Consider the following 19,773-nt stretch of genomic DNA (forward strand, 5'->3'; position numbering starts at 1 on the left):
TGGCCTACTTAATCTCTTGCTTGTGCAGTTACTTTTTTGGCTCAGTATATTCAGACAAAGTGACATAAAGGTGCTATTTGTGACTGATGTTGGGATTACTTCTAGAAAGGAAAAAAACGGTAATATAGATAATGTCCATGTATAAAGAAATGCAATTCACAAAGACACTTCTTCCAACTTACAAAAACTGAGACACATAGTAAAACTAACAGTAATTACTGTAAATGACAAGTGAGTTTTGGAGCTTGTACAAATTTTAATATCATAAAAATGTTAAGTTTTTACAGTAATAATCTTTAAAGCACATGAGTATGTTTGGGTAATACTAATATATAACTCAACAATAGTTAAGTAAAACTATTATATAACCAAGAAAATTACCATGCAAGCAAATTGTTCTCTTTTATGCAGACCTAATGCTCTCTATTCTGTAATAGCTTAAAATCGAATGATAGGTCAGGTGTGGTAGTGCAGTAAAGGCAGCCAGATCTCAGTATCAGTGTGAGGCCAGTCTGATCTACAGAGTGAGTTCCAGGACAGCCAAGGTTACACAGAGAGACCATGTGTTTAAAAATTAACATAAAATATAGCAAATGATAAACTGTTACTATCTACTGTTTTATTTATTGAGAAGGTAATATGCCTTGTTTGATTACTGTGTTAGTTGATTTCAACTAACTTCTTAGAATCTACTCTATTTTCTCAAACACATGGGTAGTGTCTTATATACTGTGAAATATAAACACATGAACAACTTTTACCTTTGCTTGGGAATTCCATGTCAGTTTCTTTTCTAGTGGACAAATCTACAGGCTTGTCCATAGTCCCAGGAACAGGGGAGGAGCTACTAGGTTTCGTATCAGAATCAGGCTCTTCAGACTTACAGCCAACGGGGCTTGTTACTTCAGTCTTGCCTAAATGCTCAATACCAACTCTATCAGTCACTTTCTCATTTTGGGATTTCTGCAGAGAGGAAAGAATAAAACATACCATTAATTCATCCTCTAGAGCCACCAAAAGAAATAGAAAAATACTAGGTAGTTTCTATAAAGTTTGGCATGTGTTTTAAAGATTTATTGATTGATTTTATGTAAGTACACTGTAGCTATCTTCAGACACAATGGGAAGAAGACACCAGATCCCATGACAGATGGTTGTGAGCCACTATGTGGTTGCTGGGATTTGAACTCAGGACCTCTAGAAGAGCAGTCAGTACTCTTAATTGCTGAGCTATCTCTCCAGCCTCTGCTGTGTATTTTATGTCTTTACCATAACCACTGAAAAGACAGGAAAATTAATAGAAATAAAAACTAGGAAGGGACAGGCAAAATTAAAAATGAAGAATAAACTTAGAACCAACCCACCTCTCGAATTAAATGAATGTCAAATGGTCTAAGCACTAGTAAGAGATTATTCAGTCAGGCTTGTTTGTCTTTACTACAGAAAACACCACGGTGGAGAGTTATCTTGGCAGACATGCTTGCACATCAACTGCAAGGCCCTGGGTTTGGTTGCATGGAAAAACACACACAGAACAGTAACAGGCTGAGGAGAATGAGAAGTTAGAGGGATGGGGGCATAAGGATGAAGACAAAGATTAGTATCTCACACAGATACAAAGAGAGAATCTTTACCAAAGAAGATTTAAGAAAAATTACAAGTGATAAAGTGTGTTCAATAAGATTCATTTCATTTCCTCTCCTAGCATGGCAGGGTAAGAATGACCTTATATATTTTTCTCCTTAAACAATAAAAACACAAAGAATGATAACCAAAATCAGTTCTTTTGTCTAACTCTGGAAATTAGCCAAAACTACAAGAACCTAGGTTTTTTTTTTTTTTTTAATTTCTAACTATGAACTGAAATTAAGGCGGGGGGGGGGGGCTGGTTTTATAACACTAAGCTACTCCTTTTTCTGTCTATCCTGCCCCCAATCTCAGTAGTAGTTTATAATTCAGGAACCAGACAACCATGGCACAAAGAGGAATGTCTGCAGACAACTAGGCATGGCAGAGGAAGGGAGGTGACTGACAGAGCGAAGGGTATTTTTTTTATAGCACTGAAATTATTCTATATACTATACATTACAGATTTGTAATAATTCATAAAAATAACACATGGAATAATGTAAACTATATAAACTAATATAAACTATAAATACTCATAGACTGTAATTAAATTAAACCATCAACCACTAACAAAACATTATGTACAAAGTCACCATTTTAAATGGTGTACTAATGCATAGGTAAAAAGCATAGCAAGGAAGTACTCTGACCTGAATAGAAATGACAATAGCACACATTAAAACTGGTGTACCAGCCGGGCGGTGGTGGTGCACGGCTGTAATCCCAGCACTCTGGGAGGCAGAGGCAGGCGGATTTCTGAGTTTGAGGCCAGCCTGGTCTACAGAGTGAGTTCCAGGACAGCCAGAGCTATACAGAGAAACCCTGTCTCAAACAAACCGAATCCAAAAAAACCCAAAAAAACAAAACAAAACAAAACAAAAAACAAAAAAACAAAAAAACAACAACACTGGTGTACCTAAATATCGTTTAAGGGACAATATTTTTTGTATAAACAATGAATATGCTCTTAAGTCTGTACTCATGATTCCATATTAGAGAAATAGAATAACAGCAACGTAAAGTCAAGGCAAGAAAGAGATAATGAGAGCAGAAATCAGTGAAATTTAACAAAAAGGGCATGAAACCAAAATCTGTTTCTACCATGAAGGGAGGGGCCGAGATCCATAAAACCAGGAAAGGGCAGGAGTGGGGAGAGAGGAGCAGCGTAAGGCAACAGCAAATACGACAAACTCATGAGATCAAAAACAGAGCCAAGAATGTAAGGCACTTCAATAACACAAGTATTAAGAGACTGAAAATGGAAGCCAGATGTAGTGGCAACCACCCACAAACCCAGCACTCTGAAAGATGAGAAGATCGCAGAAAGGTCAAAGTATCAAACTTGATTCACAGAAGTTTATTCTACAGTTCTACAAATTTAAATTTGAGAATTCCTTCAAAGATACAACTAAAACTCAGTAACAAAGAGATTAAATAACTTCAACAAATATTCCGAATAGTGCCTTCCATTTAATTGTTTTCAAGGTCCAATCCTGGTATAGTTCCTTTAGTTAAAACTATTAAACACTTCCGGGGAAACAACATTAATCAGTCTAGTGGTGTGGCAGTGACAGGTGAATCACTAGCTCAGCCTGGTCTACAGAATGAGTTCCAGGATAGCCATGTCTACACAGAGAAACCCTGTATTAAACACCCACCTCCCAAGAAAGAATATAGTAGCACAGAAAAGTATTTCCTAATTTATTTACTATAGTACCATTAACTTTTTTTTAATGGTGGGGGTTCTCTATATTGCCATGACTGGCCTAGAATTCAGAGATCCACCTGCTTCAACAAAACTAAAGATGTGGGCCACTACTTCCAACTTAGAATTAAGTTTTAATTTTATTTGTATGTGAGAGTGAGTTCAGGTACCCAAAGAAACCAGAAGAAGAAAGGTATCTGGATCCTGGGGGTGGTGTGTCATCTGACTGACATGGGTGCTATAAACTGAACTCCAGTCCTCTGTAAGAGCAGTATATACTGCTAAGCCATCTATCTAACCCCAACACTGGTTTTTATATGGAAGCAAGGAACATCCATTTTTAAAAGCAGCAACAAAATTTACCTAGTTTAAGTCTTTCCTAGGAATGTCAGAACCATCCATAAACTGCAAAAATCTACATCACTTCGGCAAAGACGGACAGTACGATGGAACGCCATTCAATATTCACTTAGGATTAAAAACGCTTACTCATCAGAGACCTTAGAACACTCAGCCCTAACATGTGTCTCTATAAAACTCATTCTCTTGGGGCTCAGGGAACCCTGCAGAAGACGAAGCAGAGAAAGTCTAAGAGCCAGAGATGAAGGACACCGAGAAAACAAAGCCTTCTAAATCAGCATAAGCCTAAGGCAGCACGTGCAGGGCCTGACCTGTTTCCCTTAGCAGCCTGTTTATTTTCTAATGACGCAGATATCAGGAGAGGTAGGGAAAAACAGAGAGGAGTTGAAGTAGAAAAATGGTAATCAGGATATATTGTGTGAGGAAAAAAATATATTTTCAATAAAAGAGGAAAACAGGAAAGAACTTACTCATATTAGCTGTAATTTAACAGTTAAGAAAAGAAATTTTAAAGCCAATTTGTTTCTATCTACAAAGAATCCTGGTGGTGTTTCAAGTGACATGATACTAAGCTTGCAGTTTAGCCTCACTCAACACCCTACTCATTTTGAGTGTTCTCACTCGTGAACAGTAACATGGCTCTATTCATATCATCTAACATGTGCTGGCTAAGGCCAAGGATTACATTTAGTAATAAAAAGATTTTCAAATGTACTAACAGAGGCAAGAGAACTGAAAGGCCAACAGTGGAGACAGTCTAACCTGAGCTTCACAGACTTTCCGAAGCTCTGACTGAAAATCCTCCCCATTTCCATTGTCCTCATCAGTGTCACTGCAGACTCCACAGAAAAATGTAGGTGGAAGCTTTAAAGTATCTGCTTTTGCTCTCTCTTCAACTGTTGGCTTCTTTTCCCAAACAATAACACATTCCTTGTCATTATCTGAAAAAGTCATACAACACAATCAGAAACCCAAGCACTCCGTAACTGTCACCCTGGAGGGTTTTCAACACAATCTGAAGACCTCCAGAACAAGGACTGTGAATGCCCACCAAGCCAGTCCTTGGCTACCAAAACTCATCAGTGTTTTCCGACTGGTATTACTTTTTTAATGTTTTAAATGAGCATGGATGGATCCTGTAAAAAACCAAACTGGACATTACAGATAACTTTCAAAGTAAAAGGTACCTTTCTTTATTTCTTTACTCAGGTATTGTGGCACGTGCCTTTAATCCCAGCAGTGGTGGAGGGAGATCTCTGTGAATTCAAGGCCAACCTGGTCTATAAAGTGAGTCCAGGATAGCTACAGCTGTTACACAGAGAAATACTGTCTCCAAAAAACAAACAAAAAAACCACTTAAATTATTAAAATTGTATAAACATACCTGCTAGATTTTCTTCCAATGGTTTGTTTGAGTCATCCAGATAGAGTTTTCCATTAAGTTTCTTGACCGCCATTTCAAAATCTTCATCTTCAAATGCAATTAATGATTATATGAGTAAAATAATTTTAGGAGGTAGGTTTTCCTGCCCACAAACCTAGGAATGATCAATCTGGCCTTTACCTCCTGCTGCAGTTACTAGTTCCCACTTGTGCTCCCCTCATGCTTACCCATTCTGCCATTGCAACACAGCTCCCAACAGGTGGCCATCCAGCCCCACACGGGATGCTCTATACCACTGCACAGAGGATCTTACTGGGACTTTAAGGATGTTATCCTTCTCCCTCTTGTACTTTGAATACTTCTGGAATGATGATTACTTACAACTTCATCAAACATCAATATCTGTCTTTTCTTCAGGGCTTTCTTTAATGAATGCCATTCTTCTGATCATTTCATTCTCTGACAATTTTATATGCACAGGCTAAATACCCACCGCTACGGGTATTAAATGTTTCAATTTTCTTTCTTTTTTTGAAATGAAGTCTCACTCTCTAACCCAAGCTAGCCTGAAACTCCCCATGAATATGAATTCATAAGCATCCTACTTCAGTCTACCAGGTACTAGGATTACAGGCATGAGCTGTCACATCTGGTAAAAAGTCGGGCTTTAAGTAAGTAAACTATACTCCCAATTACTATGATTATCAATTAACAAAAAAAACTTACCATCCTCTTCTTCCTCACTAACATAACCAGGTCTATTCTTATAACAAAAGAAAGTTGAAGGAAGCAGAAGTTTCTCTGCAAGGGCTTTCTGCTCAGAAGTGGGAGTGAGTTCATACACAATGAGAATATCAGTATCAGAGGGGGGATCTTCAGGTTTATTCTTCTCTTGTGCTGTAACCAAATTAAAAACAACTGATAAGAGTCAACATAACCAGCATAATTAAAAACACAAAGAACATGAAACTTATCTATAGGTTAAAACAGCCCACTGATAAGATAAAAACACATACTTCAGAACAAACCAAGATCTATACTGCTAATGAATTTAAATTAGAATTAGAAGCCTGGTTTAGTGTTCTATTAAAACTTTTAGGGAATACAAAGCTTTTACAAATCCTTTTACTAGTCACTGGAAATTGCTAATTCCTGTAATTTAAAAAGTGTTGCTATAACCACACTCCATATACTAAACAGTTATTAAGCAAAGTATCCATGCATTTACATCTGAGAATGTACCTCTCGTGTTATCCAACATAAATATTAGTACACCCAGAGCCAACCTTTATTAGTTCCTATAAAGAAAGCAAACAACTTTTTTATCTGCAAAGGATGGCAGGTGATAGCATTGTATTCATTTTTTTGCATACTTCCAAGTGTGAAACTAGATAAAAATTAAACAATTGTTCTCTGATGATACTTTATGTATCAAGACAATTTCTGTAGCTAAAAACATTGTACCCACTCCACCTGATAAAAAGACAGAGATTTAGAGATAAAGGAACCCTATAAAAGTCTGTTCTAAGAATCTCTAGCTTGTAGGTACCAGTGCCTTAAACTAGTCATGAAACATGTATATGCCAGCCACTACAGGGGAAATATCCTCTAAAGTTTCCCTGTCCAATATGGTAGGCTTACCCATATGTGACTTCCTAATACTTAAAAGATGGCTAAGTCACACTAAAATGTATAATAAAGTATATACACTGGATTCAAATGGCTTGGCATAAAGAAGAATGTAAATACTGTGTGTTTTTTTTATCTTAATTGACTAAAAGTTGAAATATTTTGTATGCATACATTATATTGAGTAATTATTAAACTGATTTTCTGTCATGCTACCAATTCCTTTTAATGTTTCATTTTCTATGTTCCTCTCAGAATACACAGATCATACTATATTTCTAATGGATGGCATTACTAAAGAGAACTGGTACCTAATTTTCTGCAAGATCAAGATAAATTACTGGACATATTTCTTCCATTTGCTCTTAAAGGGCTTCTACAAATTCTGCATGCTTATTCCAGTCAAGAAGCAACATTTATTTCTATAATGACCTGTTTTACATAAGGAACATAAGTTATAGCATGATAGTTATTAAAAATCAGGTCTAATTTCAAATATAGTCTCTAAACCCTAATAGAAATGTATTATATACATGTCTGCTGCCATCCTATCTGAATACTGGCAAGCAGTAATGACTAAAGTCAACAGTTAGAAAAAAAACAGGTCTTCATTATACAAGACTTAAAAATAAAGAAAAGTTCAATGAAGCAGTAAGATAAAGACAGACAGATATTAATAAGCAGAGTTGAAAATGAAGCAAAGATAGCATAATAACACATAGACAGCATCCAGATACAAATTTATATTAAAGGCTATTACATCACCACTCAAAAAGTATGTTTTGTAAACTGTCATTCTTCATGCACATTGCAATGTTAAGTACTCCAATTCATACAGCCACGATTACTTGGCTAAGGACTGACTACCAGCTGGTGGTCACCTCACACTGAGAATGCTAGCTCTATACCTTTGCTCTCAGGCTGTGAGGGAGGGATGCTGGTCCAAAAACCCATTGGATTAGATTTAAAAAGGCTAAAATTAAATCCTAGGAAAATAAAGAATATTTTATTTTTTTTAACATCTTGTAAAATAAAATGAATAACTTTAAAAAAAATTCAGACCTCTTCTTTTATACCAATCTGGTTGCCTTATATGTTCATTTGATGTACAGGCCTCTTTCTTTGCTAACTGAATAAAATGGTGGCAATACTATAACATATAATATACATGAAACTTCTCAATAACAAATGCTTCGAGTGATTTTTAAAATACAACAACATTGAAGTATCAACCTTTAAAAGACTCAATACTCATGATTCAAGTGTATTATAAGTCTGTGTACTATACTAGGTTCTTTTGTACTGCTTTATAATGATACTATATCTCCAGATGCTGAAATGAATCTCTTATGATCTGTTAGTTGGAATACGCAGAAGCTTATTTAGGGATTAAACTTGTCCAAATACTTTTAAATGGTTATAAACTAGTGTTTATGATACAACTTTGACTAAAATATGAGTTTCCTATAAAGAGTCAAAGGTAAACATTAAAAAAAAATTCTACTTAACTCTAAATACTAAGTACTTACCCTTTTCTGGTGTTTTAAATGTATAACTTGTTGAAGAGTTCTCTTTTGAAAAAGCAGTGAGATTTTTGATTTTGCCATCAGAAGATTGCTTGATGTCAGAGTTCTGTGGCCGCTCACATTTGTCAGGTTCTACTTTTCCTTCAGATCCACTCTGGACTAGTGAAGTCATTTCACTATTGCTATTTTTCAAAGGTGCATTAAAACTAAATCCAAACAAAGAACCAGTGGCTGAGCTGTTGCCAAATGCAAATGGCTTTGATTTTTCACTACTAAAAATGCTTTTAACAGATTCTGAGCCAAATACAAACTTAGGAGGAGAAACCACTGCTTTTGGTGTTGTTTCAGATGTGCTAGAAGTTTCTCCAGCTTCTGAAGTTGTATCTATTACTTCATCTCCCTGAGTTAAATCTGTCCTTTCTCTGGTGGTTTCTTCTAGAACAGAAATAGCAATTTTGCCACATGGTGACTCTCTAGGGGTGCTCAGATGAGAAACATGAGGTGTTATCAACGAATCTTTTTCTTGGGCAGTTTTTGCTTCATCAAAAATTTTCTTAAATGAGTCTGCAACATCCTGTAGTTTAAAACGAACAGCCAAATGTTCTATTTTTCTTTCTCCATCTGCAAAGTCACATGCAGTCCACACCCACACTCTTTCAGTCCCTTTCATAGTTTGCAAAGTCATGTCTGGAGTTATTCTGTGATTGGCACAAAGTTTTAATACCTGGTCCCTTCTCATTACAATGCGAACTTGTTTATTATCATAATTCTGTAAGATCTTTATATCTCCAATGCCTCTTTCTTTCCACTGACCAACATCTTTGTCATATCTGTAGAGTTTTGCTCTGTGACTAAAAACAACTTGTTCATTTTCCTCACCACTGGATACTTCAACTAGATCAGGTAAGGGAACAACAGGTTCAAAGTACTGTCCATCTCTCTCTTCTTCTTGAGTAACATCAGACTCTTCATCAGTGCCAACTGAAGTTCCACTCTGGTTCAATTTGGCAGGAGACTTAGATGGGCTCAGAGCAGATTTAAAACTGAAGTTAAATCCTGTAGTTGACTCACCAAAGCGGAAGAGGTTTTTCCGCACAGGGCTGCTTGCCAATGGAGAAGCATGGACTGAGCTGCTGCTGACACTGTCATCCAAGGCATCTTCCCTTAAGTCATAGTTATCCCATTCTAAGGCAGGCCCAGTGTTATCAGCATTTTGCTTGACTGTAGTGTCTGAAGCACTGGAAGCATCTGCACCTGAACTTGTGTTCTCTTCATCAGTGACCTTTACTTGATCATTTGTCAAAAATGTTTTGAAATCTTTGAGTCCGCTCTTCATTTCCTCAGCTCTCTGAATTAATTTAGCAGCCCTACCAGTATCTACAAGTTTATGAGGTGTCTGAAGTGGAATGTCTAAGAGAAGTCGTTGACACTCCTCAAATTTCTGCTTGAATTCTTCAGCTAGCTCTGGCGTTTTAAACTTTGCAGCCAGTTGTTCCAGTTTCGCATCACCATCTGAAAAATCACTAGCGAGCCACATCCATGCTCGATCTGACCCTGAGAGAGGCTTCAGGTTCATCGTAGTGGTTATCCAATGATTGGCACACACTTTGAGCACTTGTTCTCTTCGCATCAGCATTCTTAGTTTACCGTTGACTTCATTTTTGAGAATTTTTAAATTCCCCAAACCCCTTTCCTTCCACTGACTTATCTCAGCATCAAATCTAAATAATTTCACCCTTTGTGAATACAATACTTTTTCATCTTCTTCTCCTGTGACTAGTTCCACCTTTTCTGGCATCTGCACTACTGGTTCAAAGTGGATGTCATCACTGTCCTCAGTCTTATAGGCATCATCATCTTTCTCAAGATCAGAAGATGTATTTGCTTTCTCAGCCACTTTGCCACTTTGTGATGAGAATAATTTTTCTCCTGCACCCGAAAATCCTTTGAAATTAGGGTCTTTCTTGCCAAATTGAAATCCTTCTTTTGAAGTTGACTTTGCAAGATCTGCAAAGGTGAAGGTGCTGCTTGTCTGACCAAAGATTACACCACTACCATTCTTCTGGCTGCTAATATCATGAGCTTGGAAACTAGGATCATTTTCAAGATGTTTTTCACTCTTCTTCTCTTGATTTCCCGTTTCCTGAATGCCAAATTTAAACCCATCAGCAGATACAGGAATGCAAAAACTAAATCCATCCTTGATTGACTTAAATTCTGTATTAGAACTACCCTGAAAGGCAAAGGAAGGTGTTTTTTCTTGATCCACATGCCCAAATTTAAATTTCTGCTCTGAAATGCCAGCTTTAAAATTCTTTTCTGGAAAGTTACTTTTGAATTCTGTTCCTACTTGACTTCCTGCAGACTCATTCAACTGTGACTTTGAGCCCGTTGTGAAAGCTGAAGGAGCTTCTACATTAGGCTTATGAGTTGGCTTGGGGGCATCACAAGCCACACATTTTAGGGACGAGCTCTCATTTTGTACACAACAAACAGCACACTCCCACTCTCCCTCCTTTTTGGTGAATAAGCCTTCAAATCCACTCTTTGGAGGTTTGCTTGACTCTGAAGAGGCAGGAGCTGATACAGAAGATGTAGGCTGATTCTGCTTATTTGGAGTCTGACAAGCAATACATTGAGTAGCACTAGCTTCATTTCGGACAAAACACAAGCTACAATCCCATTGTCCTTCCTTCTTGGTAAACATACCCTCAAATCCACTCCTGGAAGGCTTACTCATCTCTGAGGTACCAAACTTGAAAGAGGGAAGTGCAGTAGATGAACTTGAACTTGGTTTAAACGGATTATTACAAGCAACGCATTTCATAGCAGTTGCTTTATTTCTCACTGAGCACAAACTACAGCTCCATTCTTTCACATTTCCTGGGTTCTCACAAGCAACACATTTTGTAGAGCTTCTTTCATTTCGGACTAGGCATACACTGCATTCCCACTGACTATCTTTTTTAGAAAAAACAGATCTGAAGTCACTGTCAACAGACTTAGGAAGCTCTCCCTGACCAAATTTAAAAGAAGTTTGAACAAAAGAAGATCCATTTCTGTTAGCAGGCTTTGTGTTCTGACACGCAATGCACCTAGATACAGTGGGTTCATTTCTTACTAAGCAAACAATGCAATCCCAATGACCTTCTTTATTTGGAGCCATTAATGGAAATTGATCTCGAGCATTTTCTGGGCCAGTTTTAGGAGCAAAGCCATTTTCAACTAACGGAGGACCTAGGAGCTCTTTGTTGTTGGTTGGGTTTGTATTCTGGCATGATACACACTTCGTAGTAGTTGCAGCATTCTTAAACGAGCAGCTGTTACAATTCCAAAAAGGCCCTTCCTTCTTTACAATCTGGAATTCAAAATTCAAGTTTCCACCATCAGATTTGCAAATATCCTTGCTATCCTGAGTTGTAGGTTCTTTTACAATTCTATGAGTATGATTTGGTGCTGCAGATGCGTTTGTTCCTAAGGCTTTTAAAATTTTCTGGGCCTCTTCAAATTTACACTTAAATAGTGCTGCTTCCTCGGGGGTTTTGAATCTAATTGCAAGCTGTTCTGGTTTTGGCAATTCATCTGCATAATCAAGGGCATGCCATACAAAAGATCTATCTGAGCCAGTATTTGGTGTCAGCTTCATATCTGGGCTTATGTAATGATTTGCACAGATCTTTAATACTTGCTCTCGTCTCATCAGAAGGCGAATTTTACCAGATGTTTTATGCCTTAGTATTTTTACATTGCCTATTCCACGTTCCTTCCATTCTTTGGATTCACCATCAAAACGGAACAACTTTGCACGATTGCAAAAGAATTCTTCTTCATCTTCCTCACCAGTTTTTACTTCTATCTTGTCTGGAAGAGGTACCACAGGCTCAAAGTGAGGACCATCATCCTCCTCATCCCCATGAGCACTTCCTCCATCTGTCTCATGACTTTTATTTGCTAGCTCTGAAGCAGGTGTTGTAAATATGGACTTCCCTGGACCGTGAAAAGTAAACATATCATCACTTCGACGAAAACCAAAATTTTTCTGCTGATTTGGGCCCATGTTTTCTGTAAGTGTATTTTTGCTTCCAAAACTGAATGTATTCCGAGACCCACTAGCTTGACCAGATATTGGTTTTAGTCCACTATAGCCATCTCCCTGTAAAGGTTTATCCGAAGTCAGGAGACCTAAAAGACTTTCACTGTTACTATAAGCTGTTGAAGGAGGCTGTGTCACTACCTGTGGTGAAGAAAATGTGAAGTCACCATCATTTGATTTGAAATTGGAGTTAAATTTAAAGGGCGTTGGCTGTGTTGTATGTGCTGGTGTTGTCAAAGGTGGTCGTATTACTTCACCCTGCATGGGCTGAACAAAATTGGATTTTCCAAATTCTATAACCTTTGATTCTGCTGACCTTGAAGCATGAGCTACAAGTGGAGGCTTTGTGAAATACCCTGGTTCTGGCAAAGGTGGATTTGTGCTTGTCTGTTGAACATTGTAATTAAAATAATCATCACCCCTGGGTGATAGAATTCCTGTTGCAGGAGACTCAAAACGCAAGGGAGGACCATACATTTCCTGAGAGAACATACAAGCAGATGAACTTTGCACTGGTGGTGTGTGCATCTGTTGTGAATATGCATAAATATGCTGCTGGGGAGGAAGCCTATTCATGCCATAAACTGGACCCTAAAAGAAAAAAAAGTCAAAATACTTTCTGGATTATTCATAAAACTATAAAAATCTACAAACAAATCACCTCTCACAAACCTCAAATTAAGTATCATTCAGCAGAAAGCGATGATGTACACAGCACATTAACAGACACCAATGGTGCCACAAAGACACCTGATTATATTTGATAAGACAGCACCTTAAAAATCTGTATTTACAATGACTAGAAAAAAAATTTTCTACATTCACTAAACAATTACTAAATGATGTTAACAGTGAGGATTATTACTAAAATTCATTAAGCATTTATTAATGTATCAACTAGGCACAGTTCTAAACATTTTAACTTACTTTAGAAGTTAAAAGTTTTTAGCCTCAAAAACTCTAGTAACTGTAGTATCATTCTCATTTAAAAACAGGTGGCCCAAGAGGTACACAGGATATAAAAAAATGCCCATGTTCACAGTAAGCAGAAGAATAGGGACCTAAATGCTCCAATGCATCCCCAGCTCACTATCCTGGAAGTCATAATTTTCAGTTATTGTCATAATATCCGGTTTGAGTCAGTAAGATGTATATCAGCCTAGCAAAGCAAGAACATACTAGCCTTGTTCCTATCAAAATAGAATAACACAAGGGCCAAAACCACCCAATCCTCCTATATTTAAAATATTCTAAAAGTTTCGACTTACTATTAACACAAAAATAAGATGACTATAAAATGTCTATATCAAAGGTCACATATTATCTAATACTGAACTACTCCGTTCAATTTCTTTAAAAGAAACCTAAACATTTAAAATGTAAATAGTTATAATTGTATATGCTTTTTCTTTGTTACCTTTGTAGGAGTTACATTAGCAGCTGGTCTGAGAAGATACTGGGAATTATATGCAGGTGACTGACTATAATATACTGACGGGCCAGTAGTTGCAACTAAAATAAAAAAAACAAATAAAAAAAAAAGAAAAGAAAGCAATGTTAAAATTCTATTCTACAGTTTAAAATACTACTTAGATAAGAATTATAAATATATAAGAATCAAAGGAAGCTTTAATTATTCTGATCTTTACACTTCTACATACTAAAGTACACCATAAAGCAATTAATAAATGAAGAACTCAAAACAACAACAAAAGTTAAATGACACAAAGAATTAAAAAATAGCACTGTTCTTGTCAACAGGAACTGTACTGAACAAGCATGCATAATGAGAAGGGCACAATGGCACACGCCATCTGATCTCCCACACTCAAAAGGCAGGCGGATTCCTCTAAGTTTCAGCTAAAGCTACATAGAGACAGATCTCTAAAAAGAAAAGAAAGAAAATGGTCCATGTAAGATCAGCAGAATGTAAAAGCACAGAACTGCTCAACATTAGGAAAACCACATGCACTCAAGGGAACAGTGGCTCAGACCTTCAAACTCATCCCTCAAGCAGACAGGAGAGTCACTGTAAGTTTGAAGTCAGTTTTGAGTTATATATCATGGGTTCTACACCAGCCTGGGCTCAAAGTAAAATGCTGCTCACCCACCCACCCCTAATCAATATATAGTACAGTTCTAGTTAAATATCTCTTGTTCAAATTTTTGGTGCCAAAGGTATTTCAGGTTTCAGAATATTTGCATATACCTAAAAATGTCTTAAGAATAGAATTCAAGTACCACTAAATTCATTCATGTTCATAAATTCATCCAGTATATATTCTGAAAGTCTCTGGATTTGTTTCTGAGACAGGGCCTTACTCTGCAGGCTAAGCAGGCCTTAGATTTGTGGTCTTTCTAGCTCAGCATCTTGAGTACTAGATCATAGCCATGTCTGCCACCATACTGTGCCTAGTAATTTTCAGTAAACCTATATTTTGATAACCATAGTAACCCTTCTAAAGCTATTTTCTCATCTATAAAACCAAGTTTACCAGTAGTGTTTATAACCTGTTACTGTGATTACCCACAAAATGTACTTTTGCACATAGCTACGCACAATAAACATTATTAATACCCATGGCTCATTAGTGTTTACTATATAGTAAAAAAATATTCCATACCTATCTGCACATACGCAAATATTCAGAGTAACTATGTAAATCAAGTTCCAAGAAAAACTAATTATGGAGCCAGCTGTGGGAGTGCATGCTTAGAAGTGGGTAGTTAGAGGTGGGTAAATGAATTTCTGAGTTTGAGGCCAGCCTGGTCTACAAAGTGAGTTCTAGGCAATCCAGAGCTATATAGACCCTAAATAGACAGACAGACAAGGTAAATAGTAAATAAATGGCCAGACTACAATCCATTATGGATTTTCCAGTGAATAATCACGTTTGAAAATAAGGGCTGGAGAGATAACTCAGCAATTAAACACTAGGCTCACAATAAAAAATGAGTTAAAAAAAATCAAAATAACTAAAGAGGTTTAAATTCTTATTAGGCACCTCTTAATATTTAACTGTATTAGTTAGCATGTTTCAATTTATGAAACATTTAACAGGTTAGCTACAATGTATGTAAGATTTAGCTTTTTAATATATTTAGAGTATTAAGACTTGTTTATTCTGTTTCTGATTGGATTTATAAAATTTTACTATATTAAATATAGTGTTTTGGTAAACAAGTAGACATATTCTAGAATGTACAAAACCTCAAACAAGTTCACAAGTTCCCTATTTAACTAGGGTCAAGCGGGCTGATATGGGGTATAGATCAGGTTGTAGAACACTTGTCTAGCAATTACAAGGCTCCAAAAGTCTTAGTACTACAAAAAAGAAAAGGAACTTATAATGAGGGGTATTATTTTACTGGAATATAGGGTTTGTTTAGCTGCCAGCTCACCTGTTAGTGGAGCCCCGTGAAAAGCTTGTGACCCCTGATATCCATCAGGAGCTGGGTCTTGTCCATAATGTTCTGCTGGCCAACGATGAGGAGATGCAGAGTTATTGCTATTTAGCTTCAATTCCTGCATTTCTTTCTATTTAAAATAAAAAAGAAGTAAGGAATGTTAAATGTTTAATTATACAATGCTGGAAACAGTCTCAGTAAACACTTCATTCACTTTAATTCTACTCCAAAGAACTAACTCCCTAAATCTCACTCCATTTCCATTCCACTTTTACTTACATTTATCTTCATAAAATTTAATCCATCCAAAACATTTACCTACTCAAAAAATTAACACCTACAAATGAAACATCTTTTTGACAATCGCTTTCCTCAAGCACTTCAAGCTACCTACTCAGCTTCCAAGTTCTCCACATACTGCTATATTCTTCTGAATATCTGGACTATTCAACCCTGAAATTCACCTCTTAATACTTATCTTCACGGAAGGTAACCAACAAATTTCCAAGGTAGTAACAAATACTCAGCACCAACTGGAAGCAGTATATGCTCAGAACTTATCAAGTATACATTCTTAGTTATATACCATGTTGTTAGTAAACAATATAACCTATACTTCAAATAGACAGATATAGATAAATGCAAGAAAAGACAGAACTGGTACCTGATCCAGATCAGACTCCCAAAGTTTTCCTAACAAGTCTCTACTGACAGAAGATGGCAGAAACACTATTGCCTTTTACAAAGCTATCTTATCTCCGTTACTTTATTAAATGGACAGCATCCCAACACAAGAACTTGCAAAACTTTCTCTTTTAATATGGGACTTACCAATGAAATTGTTTTCTTTTTTTGTTTGTTAAAACAGGGTTTCTCTATAAAGTCTGGCTGTCCCAGAACACACTTATGTGTGCCAGGCTGACCTCAAACCGGAGATCCTGCCTCTACCTCCCATGTGCCAGAATTAAAAGTATATGCAACCACCACTTGGTTTTCTATTTCACTTTTATCAAAAAAAAATAAATTAAAATGTTTCTGTGTATAAAATGACAGGTCAATTTTGAAAACAGCATCCAACCAATTTATAAATGAGATCAGAAAAAAACCTAATGTTATGTTTTAGATAAAAAGTTTTATCTTAAAAGACTCACATCTCATGTGAAGTTAGTAAGTAATTTAGAAAATATGGTTAAGTGTCAAGAGAAACTGATTCTATAAACTAAACTATACTAAGGGTACACTTTGATCAACTGTAAGAAAGTAAATAAATAATCAAGAGGGTGGGAGAGGGGGAGGGAGACGAGACAGATACAGAGAACACGAACTTGAATCCAGGTGTGGTGGTGAAAGGCCACTCCGGAGGCAGAGGCCAGCTTGGTCAACAAAGTGAATCCAGGGCAGCCAGGACTACACAGAGAAACACTTGTCTCGAAAAACCAAAGTAGATTAGAGAAAAAAAATCTTAGCATGAGAGTTACACAGAACCAAACTAAATGTTACCTTAATGGCTTCTACTTGCTGGCAGATCATTTTCAGTAAAGAATTTTGATCTTCTGCCCATCGAGGTGGTGTTTTTGGAGAATACTAAATATACAAACATACACACAAATATGTTACCAGTGTTTACGTCATGTAGAAAACAACCTCGTAGTACAATGATTCATTTCTTTCGTACTTGCCTTGTAACTTTTACTTGGTGATAGAGAATATTTGGTAGGAGACGGTGTTGAATGCTTTAACTCTGAATCAGCACTTCGCAAGCAACCGTTCTTATAAAGAGTACCCCCTTCACTGTAGTCTTCAAGTTCCTGCATAACTGAATTCAGCATCTCTTTTACAGACTCAAGGGGGACAGGCAACTGAAAAAAAAAATGCCGTAGTTTGCAAAATGAATTCTAAAATACCTTAGAATAAAGAATCAGTTTTATTAAGCTGTTCACATTTTTCTTCTTTTGAGTCAGGAACTCACTTTGCAGCCCAGAGTTCCCTTGACTTCTTAGCCCTTACTCAGGCTTCCAAGTGTGAAGACTATATGTGTATATCACAGCACATTTTAACAAGCATCTCATTACATGTTAAGTTATACATATAAAAGCGTTGCAAAATCTAAACTCTAAGTTGTTCCTATCACATCTGTAAGTCATAGTAACAAAGAAAAGTGAACGTAGGAAGATTTTCCATATGGAAGTTACACATTCTTCTTCAGTACTTCAGTACAAAGTATCCTCAGATACTTTGAAGAGAGTGAAACAGATTCTAAAATACACCAGACAATATAAATCCTAAGATCATCAATACATATTAATAAACAAAATACTCAGAAAGCTAAACAGAAAACCACTAAAAATGTGAAACTGCTGAGAACTTAATTTCCCCAAACCAAAATTCATTCAGAACTCCTCCAAGCTATCATATTCATTTTGATTACATGCAAAAATGAAAAAACTACTCTCTATCTTAGAAACCAGTATGTACTTAGATACCAAGTTGTTGTGTAGATGTGTGTGTGTCTGTGTGCATGCGTGTGCAAGCAAGCAAACTAGATATTTACACATGTGTGGCAGGAATGCGCACATGTGTAAGCCAGAGATTGATATCAAATATTTTCCTTGATCACCTGCACTTCACCTTATCTACCTGATCGCCCTCCATGTTATATGTGGACTCTTGCTGAACCTGAAGCTTCATCTAGTCTAACTAGTAAGCTTACTCAAGGGATGGCCTATCCTGACCACTGGGATTTACAGGTGGGTAGTCATGACCACCTGGAATTTACTTGAAAGCTGAGTGGCTAATCTTGGACCCTCACACTTGCGCAATCTTCCCAACCTGAACTGCCAAATTTTTGTTTTAGTTTCAAGATATGCCAACCTGAGATGAAAGAAACATTCATACACATTCACAGTACACACGTGCCCCTAACACATCTATCACAAGCAATATATAGAGACTTCAGAAGTGTCTAAATATAAAACCTGGGCAATTATCAACAATACTAAAAGTCAGACAACAAACAGCAACTTACTTTCTGAACCACAGAAATATTTGAATCACTATCATCTAAAATCTTTATCAGGTAGTCCCTAGTCTTTCTCAGATAATTTTTGCATTCTTCTTGTTCTTCAGGAGACAAGGCATCATTTTCAATGTCTTCTGCTTTCCTGTGAAAAATCTACACAAAATACAATTAGATTTTCAAAGCAAGCAAGCAAACAAACAAAACTCAATTCAAGTCTTATATCACTTACCAGTGCAAGATTCCAATAAGAAACTACATTTTTAATAGATTCAAAAGCAGTCATGGCATCTTCTATATTTCCATTAACAGCATCCAATATAGCAAAAGTTATGTGTGCATCTTCTTCATATTCACCAATTTCAGATGCCTAAATACATTTATTTAGTAACTGTTAGTTAAACTGCTTCAAACCCAAACTTCCAAAGACTGTATTTTATCTGAAGAAAATTAACATTTTATTATAGTCATAATTCTTGTCAGCTACAAGATTTAGAAAGCAATGCTATCATAAAATAGCAACACAATTTGCTTATTTTCTATATTTGTATAAATTACATAAGCAACCAGTTCATTAGCATTAATTATTACCTGAATATCCACACTATGGAAATGTTTAAACAGGGGATCAATAGGTTCAGGAATACTGTTCTTCTTTCTGATCATCTTCAATAATGGTAAAACTTTCCTCCAATAATGAACACTTCTGCCTATGTATTCCCGTTGATCATAAAAAGAATTAAGACTGCTACCCTAAAAAGAAAGTCAGAATTCCGCAACATTATAAATAGTTTTGAGAAACTGGGAAAACTTTCAAATCAAAATTAAGTCAAATGTCAAAAGAAAGAGTTATTAACTGCCTCTACAAGAGGCAGCCCAATCTATTTTTAAAAGTTGCCATTTTTAAGATGGTCATGGTGGCATACAACTGGCTCACAACCTGGTCCTTGGGATGTAGAGGCAAGCAGATTGGAAGTTCGAAGTCATCCCTGGCTATGTGAGACTATGCATCACATATCCTCT

At 36.5% G+C, this 19,773-nt stretch overlaps 1 protein-coding gene across 1 annotated transcript in view; it reads right to left on the reverse strand.

The window, feature by feature from the left end:
• The window catches only part of LOC127670202 (E3 SUMO-protein ligase RanBP2), a 48,677-nt gene that overhangs the window by 7,728 nt on the left and 21,176 nt on the right, over window positions 1-19,773 (reverse strand). The window contains exons 13-24 of the mRNA XM_052164573.1: window positions 19,342-19,503; window positions 18,983-19,120; window positions 18,760-18,906; window positions 17,414-17,593; window positions 17,235-17,318; window positions 15,729-15,864; window positions 13,744-13,838; window positions 8,237-12,917; window positions 5,805-5,975; window positions 5,079-5,165; window positions 4,457-4,635; window positions 762-963 (exon numbers count right to left, since the gene is read on the reverse strand). Of these exons, the coding sequence (XP_052020533.1) occupies window positions 762-963; window positions 4,457-4,635; window positions 5,079-5,165; window positions 5,805-5,975; window positions 8,237-12,917; window positions 13,744-13,838; window positions 15,729-15,864; window positions 17,235-17,318; window positions 17,414-17,593; window positions 18,760-18,906; window positions 18,983-19,120; window positions 19,342-19,503 (6,262 nt within the window). The remainder of the gene's footprint in view (window positions 1-761; window positions 964-4,456; window positions 4,636-5,078; window positions 5,166-5,804; window positions 5,976-8,236; window positions 12,918-13,743; window positions 13,839-15,728; window positions 15,865-17,234; window positions 17,319-17,413; window positions 17,594-18,759; window positions 18,907-18,982; window positions 19,121-19,341; window positions 19,504-19,773) is intronic.

Source organism: Apodemus sylvaticus, chromosome 19 (genome assembly GCF_947179515.1).
Source record: "Apodemus sylvaticus chromosome 19, mApoSyl1.1, whole genome shotgun sequence".
NCBI classification, from domain to species: domain Eukaryota; kingdom Metazoa; phylum Chordata; class Mammalia; order Rodentia; family Muridae; genus Apodemus; species Apodemus sylvaticus.